Source organism: Apodemus sylvaticus, chromosome 2, assembly GCF_947179515.1.
Source record: "Apodemus sylvaticus chromosome 2, mApoSyl1.1, whole genome shotgun sequence".
In the NCBI taxonomy this organism is placed as follows: domain Eukaryota; kingdom Metazoa; phylum Chordata; class Mammalia; order Rodentia; family Muridae; genus Apodemus; species Apodemus sylvaticus.
The window spans coordinates 114,175,629-114,191,568 of NC_067473.1; the positions used below are offsets into that span (position 1 = coordinate 114,175,629).

Genomic DNA, 15,940 nt, shown 5'->3' on the forward strand with positions numbered 1-15,940 from the left:
CAGATCAGAAACAAGTCTCTAGCGATCGAGAGCTTCCCCTCCGCCATCAGCTCCAGCCTGAATTTTCACTGAGGCTTCGCTGAGCTTTGAGTGACCAGGGAGACTCGCTGGCCAGACCCCGCCCCTAGATTCCCGCGCTCGTCTCCTATTGGCTGGCTTGTTGGTGGGCGGGACCCTGCACGGAGCTCAACGCCTGGGGACGCGGCAGAGGCGAATGAGGTGAGGGAGGAGCTCAGAGCTGTGCAGGTCGGCGATGCCCCGGGCTGGCGTTCCCGCTGCGGCGTCGAGCCCCAAGTCCGGGGCCTCCGGGGCGTTGCAGGTGTCGGATTCCCTGAGGCGGTGAGCTCTTCCCTTGTCCGCGGTGCCCCTGGTCACCCGCGCTGGGGCTTCAGGGGGCGGGCCGCCAGCTCCCCTGTGACTGTCAGTCACTCCCTGGCTGCTGCGCTCGCTCGTTGAAGCGCTGGGCGTGTGGGAGGTGGCTGGCTGTCAGTTAAAGGCGCGGGACGCCTGGGCTTGCGCCCTTGGCGACATCAGCCCCTACGCTGCACAGGCCCTTGGCGGCAGACGCGGCCACAGTCCCTGGCCACTCTGGACAGGCTCCGCGCAAAGCCCTTGGTTCTGAGAAGGAGTGCACGCGACGGAGACCCCTGAGAGGACAGGTGGAGGGGTGGCCGCGCAGCGCAGCGTCGGTGCAGCGAAATGGCTGAGAAGAGCTCAGCTCTGAAAAGCTTGCTCTTTTTCAAAAATGACACTTGCATAACTTGCTGTGGCTCATCCTAAAATAGTTTTTGATGTCAAGACTGTAGACGTTCGAATGCAAGACCAACACATTCCCCCATCAAAGAGTAACTTTCGGGCTGTCTTATCTGGTTAGTTGTCATCAGAAGCTGGGGGAGGGGTGCTGTGGAAGCTCGCGGGTGGAGCACTTACCTAGCGTGCAGAGCTCCCTGAGTTTCATCCTCTCAGCACGTCAAAACAAAAAAACAAACAAAAAACCCGCCAAACATATTGAGGAATGGGAAAAATCAAAGGAGCCTTGCACAGCATTTGGGACGTTCTTGAAAGGCTGTATTTGTTCTTCCATTTGTGTGATTTCACCCACTGCCACTCACCCAGGCTTGGATTCTGAAAGTGCTTAATAGCGCCCCCCTTTGCGGAGGGAAAGTGGGCGGCACCTGGCAGCTGGAGTAGCCAACCCACAACTGAGCAGAGGAGGCAGCAGTCCAGCTAATCAGGGCAGCGACTGGCATGTCCCATGAGTCGCAAGGGTCACTGTTTGCATGTAGGCATTGGGGGCACTAAGTGGAAGGGTCAGCCTCAGGGGTTCACCCTTCTTTCTGACTGGAATCTCCTTTGGTTTTCTGGAGGGACCTGCCCGGAATCTCCAACTGGCTTGTAGACTTGCAGTACCATTCTGCACACTCCTAATTTTGTGTGTGTGTGTGTGTGTGTGTGTGTGTGTTTCTTGGAAATGGCAAGAATGACGGGTATTGTGAAGAAACGCTTTGGTGTTATGTCATCCTTCTTGGTGCCAGCTTTTGAGTCACGTTCTTATGACATTGTTTCAGTCTGCCTTGCCCTTTCTCAGAACCCTGGCTTGGTTTGAGTGAAAACGAGTGGTGGCACTAGGTGATTTTCTATTGTTTTTTGTTTGGTTTGGTTTGGTTAGTTGTGTGTGTGTGTGCGTGTGCGCTGCAACTTAATCAGAGGTCTTCAAAGAATGAGAGTATTACAGACTTTTAAAATGAGTGCTTATTAGAGATTTGTTCTTACTGGGTGGGGCTAGAATGTACAAACACTAATTTAATTTGGTAAGTAGGAAAAACTTAAGTACTTTGAATGCACTTTTTAAAAACCAACATTGCTACAGAGAACTTACTTGTACTTGGGTGGTTTAAATGAGAACGGCCTCATATAACCATGCTTAATCCCAAATTGGGGAACTGTTTAGGAAGGATTAGTAGGTGTGGTCCTTGTTGGAGGGGCTATGGTCTTGCTGGAGGAGGTGTGTCACTGGGAGTGGGTTTTGAGATTTCAAAAGCCCACACAATGCCCAGCCTCTTTATCTTCCCTGCTGTTTGCCAATCAGGATGTAAAGCTCTCAGCTGCTGCTCTAGCACCACGCCTGTTTGCTTCCCACCATGATGAGAATGGACTATGAAACTGTAAGCAAGCCCACAATGCTCTCTGTAAGTTGTCTTGGCCATGGTGCCTCTTCATGGCAATAGAACAATAACTAAGACACATCTAATTTATATTTTCTGTTCATTTTGCTTTGCCATGGGCTTTTTTTTTTTTTTTTCCGAGATAGGGTTTCTCTGTGTCACCCTGGCTGTCCTGAAACTCACTCTGTAGACCAGGCTAGCCTTGAACTCAGAAATCCACCTGCCTCTGCCTGCCTCTGCCTGCCTCTGCCTGCCTCTGCCTGCCTCTGCCTGCCTCCCAGAGTGCTGGGATTACAGGCCATGCGCCATCACCGCCCGGCTGCCATAGGCTTAAAGATCATGCTTTGCTGTCCCTACTTGCCAAGATTTTTTAGTGTCTTTCTATTTAAATTTAAGTATATTTTTAAAAGGGGGGGTTATAAAAGGTGATATTCCTTATTGTTGCTTCTGAGAATGGAAAAGCTTAATAATGCAATAGAATAATTTAAAGAACATAGGACTGGAGAGATGGCTCAGAAAATCAGAATACTTGTTGCTTTGGGGAAACACTTGGCTTTGGTACCTGGCATCTACATTGTGGCTCACAGCCATTCATAGCTTCAGTCTCCAGGACCTGATGCTCTTTTTTGGCCTCTGCACTTACCAGACATTCAGGCAAAACATTCATACATATAAATAACTCTAAATAGATTTAAAAGATTTTAGCCTGGTGTGGTGGCACATACCTTTAATCCCAGCATGTGGGAGACAGACAGAGAGATCTCTGAGTTCAAGGCCAGTCTGGTCTACAGAGCTAGTTCCAGGACAGCCAGAGACACTGTCTCAGAAAACAAAATGAAACCAAAATGTCAAATGCTTTTCAGGTAGTGGTGGTGCATGCCTTTAATCCCAGCATTCAGGAAACAGATGTAGGCAAATCTCTGTAATTTCAAGGATACCCTGGTTATTCATATATATATATATATATATATATATATATATATATATATATATATATATATAATATGATGTTATAATAATAACTGTTCTATTTCCAGCACCCACATGGCAACCCAAAACTGTCTGTAACTCCAGTTCCACCTCACATCAATGTACATAAAATAAAAAAGTTTTAAGATATAGATAGATAGATAGATAGATAGATAAAGTGTACAAGTATACTATGATTTGTAGAATGGTAGAGTATGCTGTATCTTATCCAAAATAATTTTAATTTTTAGGGATTTATTTATTTATTATATGTAAGTACACTGTAGATGTCTTCAGACACTCCAGAAGAAGGCATCAGATCTCTGTTATGGATGGTTGTGAGCCACCATATGGTTGTTGGGATTTGAGCTCAGGACCTTTGGAAGAGCAGTGGGTACTCTTAACCACTGAGCTGTCTCACCAGCCCCCCAAAAATAATTTTAAATGTCAGATAATCATTTGAATGCAACATTTGTACTTTTGTTTACTAAATAGTAATTTTGAGCTCTTATATTTTTGGTAATATATATCATTAAAGAAATATTGCAAAAAATACAAAAAAAAAAAAAACCCACCAAAAAACCCTGAAAGTACCTAGTTATTCTAGTTTCCTTACTGTTCTTATGGTAAATACTCTGACCAAAGCTAACTCAGGGAGGAAAGGGTTTATTTGGCTTACACTTCCAGCTCATAGTCTCTCACCAAAGGAAGTCAGAGCAGGAGCTCAAGGCAGGAACCATGAGGAAACATGAGTGCTGGCAAAGCCTCGTGCATACTTAGCCTTTACATAAACTGCAGACTGCCTACCTGGGGATGATACCACTCTCAGTTAGCTGGGTCCTCTCACATCAATTAATCATCAGGATAATCCTCCACAGACATGTGCACCCACCAATCTGATCTAGGCAGTTCCTCGGCTGAGGTTCTCCTGTCAGTTGACTGTAAGCTGTGTCAAGGTGAGAAGTAAAGCTAACTAAGGCACTAAAGTGTCCACCTCTCCGTTTTGAAGGAACTTCATTATTATTATTATTACAGTTGCTTCAACTTGCTTTCACCCACAGCTACATGCTCAGCTTTCAATTTTGGAATGCTAATAGTATGGAATATGCAATTTTAGGTGTGAGTGGGTGGAAAGCATGATAGGTTGTATTAAGATTTCAGGTTTTCTCCATTGAAGTGTTAGTACCACAGAGGTTCAGTGTTGGGTGAAATGAGAAGCTCATTTACCTTTCCTATTATTATGCAGGGAAATATGGTTAGCTTTAAAGCCAAATGAGACTGCTTCTTTTATTTACCTTTCCATTATTCTTTGAGTTCCACCTCTAAATGTTTTAATGCCATCAAATAGACCAGACAACGCAGGGCTCTATCAGTCTCATTTTTTAAGTCTGCTTCTTCATGTCTCTCATCTTTACACTCTTATCTACTCTCTCAAGATGGATATCTTTAAAGAGGCAAGAAAATAGATTTGCTCACTAGAGCAGCAGGAAGGAAACTATCAGAGTCCTGGGAAATAAAAACTGGAATCAAAATGAAATTGTGAATGAAAGGACTAGAAAATAATGTTGTCAGGGTTTGAGGCATAGCATAGTTCTGAGGCTTTCTTTTTTATGATTTAGTTGGTTTTGTTTTATGTGTATGGGTGTTTTATCTGCATTTATATAAATGTGTCATATGTGTGCAGTGTCTGCACTAGACAGAAAGGGTGTCTGATCTCCTGGAACTGGAGTTATAGACTACTGTGAGCTTCCAATTGGTATAGGTAGCTCTGTTCTTCTGTAGAGCCAGTGAATGGTCTTTATTGTATTTTATGTACATTTGTGTGAGTGTGTTGGATCTCGTGGAATTGGAGCTAAAGAGAGTTGTGAGCTGAGAATTGGGTGCTGAGAATTGAACCCCAGGTACTCTAGAAGAGCAACCAGTGCTCTTAAACACTGAGCCATCTCTCCAGTCCATTAAATATTTTTAACTACTCTCCAGCCTAAGTCCTGGGTTGTTTTTTTTTTTTTTCAATTTTCCTGGTTTAATTCCTTTGCTGTTAGGTCCTATTTTGTTTTAAACAGGGTTTCCTTGTGGATTCCTGGCTGACATAGAACTTACTATGTTGACCAGGTTGGCCTTGAACTCAGAGATGCACTTGTCACTGCCTCCTAAGTGCTAGGATTAAAGGCCTGTGCTACCTCGTCTGGCTGGTTTTACTCATCTGAAAAAAAATAAGTTTATGTATTGTTCTTTTGTGTTTCTGTGTGCACACAGACATCTGAGAGTAACTTTTGGGAGTCAGTTCTCATCTACTGTGAGATCTGGGAACTGAACTCAGACTGTCCTGTCTGCTTGTGTAGCAAATACTGAGCTGTCTTACTAGTTCTGCTTCACTTATTTTGGTGAAACATTGAGTTCAGTTACTTTCCAAGAAAAGATCATTTTTCTTAATCCTTGTGTTTAGTGCTTGCATGTCTTAAAAATGATTGCATGTGTAAGGATCTATGAGTGTACATATGTGTACAGGTGAATGTGTTTGTGGAGGCCATAAGTCAATCTCTGTTCCACCTTCAAGAGCTGTCACCTTGTTTCTGAGACATGATCTCTCACTGGAACTTGGGACTCATTGATGAGGTAGGCTTTCTAACAGACACCAGGGATTTGCCTATCCCCGCCTCTCCAGAGTTGGTGTCACAATACCTCCTTTTTAAAAGGGGTATGGAGAATCAAACTGTAATTTTTTTGGTTTTAGTTTTTCTTCTATTTTTTTTCTGACATTTGAAGTCCTTTTTACTCTTTGACATTCCATTTTCTTGGAGGAGAAGCTTCCAGTTCTCTGAGTCCAGGATAAAGCATTAGGAGTCTGGGCATATACCCAGAGGATTCCCCGGCATGTAATAAAGACACATGCTCCACTATGTTCATAGCAGCCTTATTTATAATAGCCTGAAGCTGGAAAGAACCCAGATGTCCCTCAATGGAGGAATGGATATAGAAAATGTGGTATATTTACACAATGGAACACTACTCAGCAATTAAAAACAATGAATTCATGAAATTTGTAGGCAAATGGTTGGAATTGGAAAATATCATCCTAAGTGAGGTAACCCAATCACAAAAGAATATACATGGAATGCAATTGCTGATAAGTGGATATTAACTAGCCCAGAAGCTCTGTATACCCAAGACACAAGTAGCATATCAAATGACTCCCATGAAGAAGTAAGGAGAGGGCCCTGATCCTGGAAAGTCCTGATCCAGCATTGTAGGGGAGTACCAGGACAGAGAAAAAAGGAGGGAGGTGATTGGACAATGGGTGTAGAGAAGGCTTATGGGACATATGGGGAGGAGGGAACTGGGAAAGGGGAAAGCGGTTTGGAATGTAAACAAAGAAGTTAGAAAAGAAAAAAAAAAGAAAAAATCTGTTAATATTTTAATCAAACTATCAACTACTTTTTGTGACTAAAAACTATGTTGGAGCACAATTCTTTTATGTTACATTGTTTTTGAAATGGCATAATTTAATTTAGTTGGTTAATTCACTGTTTGTTCAAACAATTATCTGTCAAATATGCAAGAAAATTTGTTAAGGAAAAAAAAAGCATTAGGAGTCCAATGCAGGGAACATGGTTAGAACCCCCATGGCCATCTTGGTGTTCAAACTCATAAGAGGACTTGTGGGATTCTAATACACTCCTGTTCTTAGCTGGGATGTTTAACAGTAAAAGGATGTGGAGAAAATGTGGCAAAGGGAAAAGATTCATAGGATGAAGCCTTCAAGAAACAAGGCATAGCTGGGCGGTGGCAGGGCAGCACTTAGGAAGCAGAGGTAGGTAGATTTCTGAGTTCGAGGCCAGCCTGGTCTACATAAGGAGTTCGAGGACAGCCAGGTTTACACAAAGAAACCATGTAGAAAAATGAAAACTAACAAAAACAAGCAAAAAACAAGGTACAAGCTTCCAAAAGTCCTTCTTCAGTGCAGTTTCACAGGACACAACTGTAGGTGTGACAAAATGTCTGCTTAAGGTTTATACTGGAGGCTGCAGTGTGGTGCAGTTCTAGACTCCTGGAAAGCGGTTATTTCATACAAACCATATAATTTATACTCTTTAGGTGCAGTGAACTGTCCTTTCTCCTTAGGGAATTGTGGAAGCCTTCCAGAAATCTGAGTTCCTAGATATCAGCCAAGGGATGACTTTGCAACCATCCTTTTTAGAGGTTCAAGTGTCAGACCTGCCATATGAGCTCTTCTGCACGGGGACCATGTGCAGTAGTCCAAACACATTTGAACATTCTTTGCCTCAGTTTACCTTTAATGATTGGCTTGAAGCTCTGTCGTGTTTTATTTACATTACAAACCATCTAAATACTGCAAATATTTCTTTGAAGGAATATTCATGAATACCATATTTACATGAACCAGTTTTCTCATTTCTAATAAACAAGTGTTTAAGCAAAATGTTTTCAATAAGAAATAATATAGATTTTTTCTTTGGTTTTTTCGAGACAGGGTTTCTCTGTGCAGTCCAGACTGTCCTGACTCTGTAGACCAGGCTGGCCTCGAACTCAGAAATCCACTTGCCTCTGCCTCCCAAGTGCTGGGATTAAAGGCATGCGCCCCCACTGCCCAGCAGTATAGATCTTTTTATGTACATTGAAAATGGTTCCCAGGAGTGAAAATCATGGCTTTAACTTTATTCTTAAAATGGTAGTATTTAAGAACAAATTCCAAAACAGGCTCCCTGATTGTCATAAAAATGAACCAGCATTCTCAATAACAATGTGTGAGTGTGTTCTGTATTATACATCTCATGTAAATCTACAAGTGAAGGTACCAAAAGTAAATATGTTATCACTGGAACATGCCATAGTTACTTCTCTGTTACTGTGATAAAATAAAGTGACAAAGGCAACAGAAGGTTGAAAGAGTTTTTGGCTTATAATTCGAGGGGGATACAGCCCATCACAGCAGGAAGGCATTGGCAGGGCCATGGTAGCAGGAACAGAAAGCTGGCTGTACTGTGTTCACACTCAGGAAGCAGAAAACAGCAGGAACTGTGAGCAAGCTATAAATCCTCAAATCCTCTCCTCTGTAATGTACTTTCTCCATCAAGCCTCTACCTTCTAAAGGTTCTGTAATTTTCCCAAACAGCACCAACAACTGGTGACCAAGTGTTCAAACATGTGAACTCATATGGGACATTTCTTACTCAAACCCACAATAGAGCATCAGAATTCTACAGATATTTATTGAAACCATTTTATAATCTAAAATAAATAAATAAATAAATAACTTAGCCAGGCAGTGGTGGCACACACCTTTAATCCCAGCACTTGGGAGGCAGAGGCAGGCAGATTTCTGAGTTCGAGGCCAGCCTGGTCTACAGAGTGAGTTCCAGGACCACCAGGGCTACACAGAGAAACCCTGTCTTGGGAAAAAGAAAAGAAGAAGAAGAGGAGGAGGAGGAGAAAAGAAGAAGAAGAAGAAAAGAAGAAGAAGAAGAAGAAGAAGAAGAAGAAGAAGAAGAAGAAGAAGAAGAAGAAGAAGAAGAAGAAGAAGAAGAGAAGAAGTGTGTGTGTGTGTGTGTGTGTGTGTGTGTGTGTGTGGGTGTGGGCATGCATGACAAGTGAGGTTTCTCTTCTTCACTTTGTTTGAGGCAGGATCTCTCCTCTACTGTTGTTGTACTGCATTCCTCAAACTAACTAGACTTCAGACTCTGGCTTCTCCTGTCTCTGACTCCCACTTTCCTCTAAGAATGCTGGGATTATAGATGCATTGCATACTGGGATCAAATTCAGGTAGTTAGGCTTAAATAGCAGTGACTTTTACCCACTTAGCTGCTTAGCAGAAACTCTGTTAAAAAACAAATCTTGGAGCCGGGCGGTGGTGGTGCACGCCTTTAATCCCAGCATTTGGGAAGCAGAGGCAGGCAGATTTCTGAGTTCAAGGCCAGCCTGGTCTTCAGAGTGAGTTCCAGGACAGCCAGGGCTACACAGAGAAACCCTGTCTCGAAAAACAAAAACAAAAACAAAACAAAAAACAAAAACAAAAAAAACAACAAATCTTGGTTCATAAAGTGCTGCATTTGGTGTTATAGATTGCATGTAACTCTACAGGAGGTCACATTGACATCTTGGCACAAAGGAAGATTATATTAAGTGTTGGATTTTATGTCAAGGATATTAGGAGCTATGAGAAAAATGGAGTAAGTATTCCTGATTTCTGTTTGTTTGTTGTTGTTGTTGGTTTTTTTTTTTTTTTTTTTTTTGAGATAGGATCTTCCAGTATACTCCTGGCTGATCTGAAATTCACAGCCCAGGCCCACCTTATATAATAGGTGACCCTCTTGCCATAGACTCCACAGTTCTGGGATTACAGAAATGAGCCTGGTTTTTAATTTTAATTATTTTCAATTTCAAATTTAGGGACTATGATGATAAATGCTTGATTTTCTGACATGCCTGAATCATCTGTCATGATTTCAGACCTTTGGATTTTCTTTTATCTTGATCATTTCAGCCATATAATTTACTGTTGTGGCTCCTATAGATGTTTTTATATTATGACCCTCATTATTGGTGGAAGGCCAAGCAGAATTTTAACTATGTTCTTGGATAAGATGTTGTCTCAGTTTGCTTTCTATTGCTGTGATAAAACTCCATGAGCAAAACAACTTGGAAAGGAAAGGATTTATTTGCCTTATGGGAACAGTCCATCATCAGGGAAAGTCAAAGAACTCAAGGCAGGAACTTGAAGGCAGAAACCCAAAGCAGACACTATAGAAGAGCACTGTTTATTAGCTTTTTCTGAATGGCTAGGTCAGCCTACTTTCTTGTATATCCCAGGACTACCTGCCCAGGGATGGCACTGCCCATAGTGTACTGGCCCTTTCACACCAAGCATCAATCAAGAAAAGTACCACAGGATTCCTACAGGCCAATCTGATGGGGACATTTCTCTTCTTAGATTACTCTAGCTTGTGTCAAGTTGACAAACACACACAAACAAACAAAAAACAAAACAAAAAGCCCTAACCAATGTAGAAATTTATGAAAATGTAATTATTGCTTTTTTAATTACTATTACTACATTTCTGCCATTTTTATTCTTATTTGAACAGTTAAGCCTATTTTCTTGTGGTGAATTGTTTCATCGTGGCAGTTTTAGTAAATGGACTTGGAAAATGTCTAATTGCTTTTGAAATTTTACATATGTATCTGTCTGGTATCATGAACCATGGAATCCCCCTTCATGCAATCCCTATCAAAATCCAGTGATGGCTGGGTAGGAGGCATGGGCCTTTAATCACAGCAGAAACAGGCAGATCCCTATGAGTTTGGGCAAGCCAGGTCTACATAGCAGGGTGCAGTCAGCCATGGCTACATAGTAAGACTCTGATAATTTGATAAAAGTAGGAATAAAAATCCATCTAAAATTCATATAGAATCATAAGGGATCCTGCATGATTAAAATGATTTTAAAACTGTTACAGACCAAAGTCACAAAGGGGAAGGAGTCACACTTGTTGGTTTCAAAACTTTCTACAAAGTTAAAGTAATTAAAATTGTAATGTTAGTGTAGGAATAGACATAAATAAAACTCTTGTGAATTGCTGGTGGGATATAAACTTCTACAATCACCTTCCTTAAACCAGTGGCAAGCTGGGTGTGGAACACTCTCCCGGGATGCCAGATGTTGAGAGGCAGAGGCAGAAGGATAGCAAGTTCAAAGTCTGCCTAGACTAAGATTTACTAAGACTATCTCTAAAACAAAAATGTAGTTAAATGAAATGCATTTTTTAAAAAAAAGAAAAAAATATTCTGGGCGTGGTGGCGCACACCTGTAATCCCAGCACTTGGGAGGCAGAGGCAGACAGATTTCTGAGTTCGAGGCCAGCCTGGTCTACAGAGTGAGTTCCAGGACAGCCAGGGCTACACAGAGAAACCCTGTCTCGAAAAAACAAAACAAAAAACAAAAAAAAAAGAAAAAGAAAAAAATATGGTGGTTACTAAAAACAAACTAACTAACTAACTAACTAACTAAGCATAGGAGCACCACAGGACGTAGCAGTTGCACTTCTAGTGAACTTTATTTGTCCCCTGTGAACAGAAAAAGAGGAGGAATGGAAATTACACCACACCTACTCAGAGAACTCAGAGAAGGATCAGACATGAGCAAGGAAAAGGTTATGTGTGTGTGTGTGTGTTTAATGAATATATATTCATTAATTTAATCACTTTATATCCCACAGCCTCTTTCCCCCCTCCAGTCTCACCCTCATAAATCCCTCCTCCCATTACTCCCTTCCCTTGGGTACTGCCCTTTCCTGGGATATCAAGTCACTCAGGACTAAGCACATCCTCTCTCACATAGGTTATCCATGGCAGCCCAGCTAGGGGAAGGGGATCCAGTGACAGAGTCAGAGACAGCCCCTCTCCAATTGTTAGGGGACCCCCATGAAGGCCAATCTACATATCTGCTACAAATGCATAGGGGGCTTAGGTCTAGCCCCCTGCAAGCTCTTTGAGTGGCGGTTCAGTCTCTGGGGGCCCCCATGGGCCCAGGTTAGTTGACTCTGTAGGTCTTCTTATGGTGTCCTTGACCCTTCCAGCTCCCTCAAGCCTATCCCCCACTCATCCACAAGACTCCCAGAACTCCACCTGATGCTCGGCTGTGGGTCTCTGTATCCACTGCTGGATGAAGTCTTTCAAGAGGCAGTTATGCTAGGCTCCTGTCTGCACTTTTATGGCAAGACAACACACAGTGAGCAATTGAGAAGGCAGAGCCATAGATGCATTTGAGTCAGGGAAAGGGTAGCACTGCCAGGGAGAGGGAGACAAGGCAGCTTCTCACAGGCTGCAGACATCTGTCTCAGAACCAGAATGTCAGTGCTGTAGTACCAAAATGAGTGTTATTTAAAAAATAATAATAATACAGTGAGAACTGATACTTCAACTGATCCCTTCATAGCTAACCACACACTAGGAAGATGTTTCTTGAAGCTCCACCAAAACATTCTCATTGAAGATTCTTTAAGAGATAAGAGAAAAGAAGGACGTTCCCAAGATGTATGATACAGGGCACATCAATGTGTAAAATGTTGAAGCAAATAGGTCTTGATAGGGATTGCAATAACTTTGCAGCCTGCTGGGAGTGAGTCATATTGCCATTTAACCACTCCATCTTCTAACTGTGAACATGGTGTTTCTTTCCTTTTATTTGTGTCTTTGATTTCTCTCAACAGTGTTTTGTGATTTTTAGTGTAAAACTCTTTGACATCATGGCTGAAGTTTATTCCTACAAGTATTCTTTCTGATGCTGCTGTAAAGATACTGTTTTCTTTCCTTTTTGTTGTGTTTCATTTATTTTTTGAGACAGGATTTCTTTGTGTAGCCCTGTCTGTCCTGGAACTCGCTCTGTAGATCCAGCTGGTCTCAAACCCAGAGACCCACATGCCTCTGCCTCCTCCCCCTCCTAGTGAGGGAGCCACTAAGCAGGGCTTCAAAGTCATTGTTTTCTTAATTTTTTGCAAATTATTTATTGTTAGTTTATAGGAACTCAGGTGATTTTGTGTATTGATTGCTTTTTAAACCTTTCAAGATTATTGAATTTATTAATTCCACAGGAGATTATGCATGTGGTGGGTGAGTAGGGGTGATGTGTGATCTTTAGGATCTAATATATCATAGCCTATCATTTATGAATTTTTTATTTATAATTTGGATGCTATTTATTTGTTTGTTTTGCCTACACTCTGGCTAGAACTTCACTTCCTATGTAGAAGTGGCAGTTGTGAACATACCTTTTTTGTTACTGTCTTATATCTTTGGATGACTTACTAACTGTGAGCTTTTCATGTATGGCCAGTCTGTTTTTATTCCTAGCTTTATTGAACATTTTTTATTTTGAAAAAATGAAACATTTAATTAGACGATTTTTATTGCATTAGGATGATCAGATGTGGTCCCCTAGAAGTTATAAAGTTAGCATCTGGTGATTGGAAAGCTAGAAAAATATACAAATTTTAAATTTGGGCCTGAGTCAAATAATAGGAAGAGAGTACTTTTTCAATTTAAGATGCACTCACACACACACACATACACAATTTGCAGCTAACATTATATTCGTGATAAACTATGGGATGCTTTTCGTTTTATGCGTGTGTGTGTGTGTGTGTGTGTGTGTGTGTAAGTATATGTGGACGCTAGAGAACAACCCTGGGTATCATTCTCAGAACACTGGCTACCCCTAGAAATAGTATCTGTCCTTTCGGAACGCTCACTGATCAGGTTAGACTGGCTGGCCACAGAGCTCCTGTGATCCTCCCTATTGCTGAGATTATAAGCATACTGCCACACATGGCTTTTAAATGTAGGTCTGGGGACTGAATTCTGCTCCTTAAGCTTGCAAGGAAAGTGCTTTACTGACTAAGCTATCTCCCAGCCTGGGTCATAGGTACACACAGAAAAGCTGGGATTGGGTGGTGTACTCTGATAGTGAAACTGCAGTACCTTGTAAAATCAACATGTTTACTATACAGAGTTTAACAGAGACATGGGGTTATTGCAGACAACTGAACAAGGAGATGAGGCTATTACATACAGAAAAACAAGGAGCCAGAGTTTATGGTATACAGCTGCATCAAGGAGACAGGTTTAGCTAATCTAGATAGGAGCAGTCTCTGTAGGGGAACAGTTTTCAGGCTGTAAATATCCTAGGATAGGAGAAGCTATTGTGGATATTTTCTGCTCACACTGTCAACACTAGCCCTTGGTCTCCTGAGGAAGGCTTTGCCATTCCTTTGAATGCTAAGCTATAGGATCCTTGACATGGCTGTGCCCATAGCAACAGCAAACTTCACTCAGGACCTAACTCACTCAGGGATTCCCCACATCTCTATAATAAGGTCTCATCTATGCAACAAAGCATAGAAAGAAAATGAAAGACAAAAAAACAAATCAGAGAGGAAAATATATCCAGGTAGTGAGACAAGACAATTGCTTTAGTAGAAGAGTCAAGAATCTACAGTAGAGCAATAAATTAGTATGTTCAATAACAGAATATTTTACAGAAATAATGAAAGAGCATTGAAAATGTAACCATAAAGGATGGGTGGTGGTGGTGTACGCCTTTCATTCTAGCACTGGGAAGGCAGAAGCAGGAAAATCTCTCTGAGTTTGAGGCTAGCCTGATCTACAGAGTGAGTTCCAGGAGAGCCAGGGGCTACACGGAGAAACCCTGTCTTCAAAAACCAAAAAGAAAAGAGAAGAAAGGAAAGATGGAAGGGAGGAAAGAAAACAGAGACAGACAGACAGATAGACAGATATAACCATATAGCATAACAGAGATGAATAACTAGTCAGTGCTGAGAATCAGTAATGTTGAGTGCTCAGCCTTAAATGAGACATTTGTAACAACTCCATCAAGAAACATTGTGGAAGAGTGGAAGAGAAGAAAGTAAGGGCCAGACAAAGAGTGGGAACTATGCTGTAAAATGTTGTCTTTGGATGTGACATGGCCAGAGCGCTCATGAACTCAGTCTGCACAAGATTGAATCAACAAAATCAGCCAACAGTCATTCCATCAGGAAGCACTATTTGGACTCAGTGGGTTATTAAGAGGGGGAAAAAGACAAGAAGGCAGGAGGGTGGTGTTTAGTGCTGTTTAGTGGGAGTGGAAGGGAGTTTGTGGTAGATAGGTTCAAGATACATTGTATGCACATACAAAACTTTCCAAGAAGAAATAAAAGATAATCTACTAAAATTATGTGCATGAGAGGAAGAGGAATGGAGAAATGTAACTAAAATATAATGTAAAAAAATAAGCAAAATAAAACAAAAAATGTGTATGTGCTGGTATATTCCTATAATCTCAACACTCAGGAGGCTGAGGCAGGTATATCCCTTATCCCTTCAAAGCCAGGCTGGTTTATATACAGGAGGTTCCTCCAGGTTATCCAGGGATACACAATATATACACACATATATATTATATGTGTGTGTGTGTTACACACTGCTGGATCTTCAGGGCTTAGAGAGGTGAATTTGTCAAGAGAGTGATCTGCAGTTGTAGAGGACCCTAGTTCATTTCCAGCAAGTGGCTTAGAAGTGCGTTTAGCCTCAGTTCCCATAGATGTGTTATCATCTTTTGCACGCGCGCGCGCGCGCACACACACACACACACACACACATCTTTAATCTTAAAAGAAAAAAAAAAAAAGAGCCGATTTCAGATAGTAACACAGAAGTCAGACCTCCTCTAAGGAGCCTGGGGTAGCCAGTCTTGGCCTAGTATGTCAAAAATAGACTGATGTGTTCAGTTTTGTCACTTTGCTTTTTAAAATGATGCAGATAGGTTTGCATGCCAAGAGAAAGTGACCAAAATTATAAAAAGCAGATAAAACATCATTCTTACAATTAATCAGCTTTGACTTCTTTAATATTCCGAAATGGTTTCAGTTCAATACTACAGCAAAGCACCACAAGGTGGCGATAGAACTCTATAATACTTTTTAAAAGTAGCCTTGGAAAAGAGCTGATACTACCTTGATGGAAGTAAAAGTTTAAGAATATCCCTTTCAGAATTTATGGATACGTCCTAATGCTTTTTCTGGCTAGTTTTTGCGAGGCATAACCCTTGTGTAGATAATACAGTTCAAGAACAATACTGCTGAGTAAATTTGATGTCTGTCTCTTGGGTTCTAGCAGACATCAGAATTGCCTCCGAAGCTCTTTGTTCTCTCTATGTCTCTGTTATGACCTCTAGCCCCTGACCCCTGCCAGCAAACTGTCATAATATTAAGAGTGCTTATTGTTCTTGCAGA

At 41.5% G+C, this 15,940-nt stretch overlaps 1 protein-coding gene across 7 annotated transcripts in view; it reads left to right on the forward strand.

The window, feature by feature from the left end:
* Positions 1-227: 227 nt before the first annotated feature.
* Znf638 (zinc finger protein 638) overlaps positions 228-15,940 on the forward strand; it is a 126,655-nt gene continuing 110,942 nt past the window's right edge. For 4 of the 7 annotated variants that reach the window (XM_052174134.1, XM_052174128.1, XM_052174129.1 and 1 more), the window contains exon 1: positions 230-339. In XM_052174134.1, the coding sequence (XP_052030094.1) occupies positions 254-339 (86 nt within the window). In that variant the 5' untranslated portion in view covers positions 230-253. Of the gene's footprint in view, positions 340-15,940 lie in introns of all 7 variants that reach the window. The other 3 variants (XM_052174131.1, XM_052174133.1, XR_007976631.1) reach the window with 2 other exon arrangements.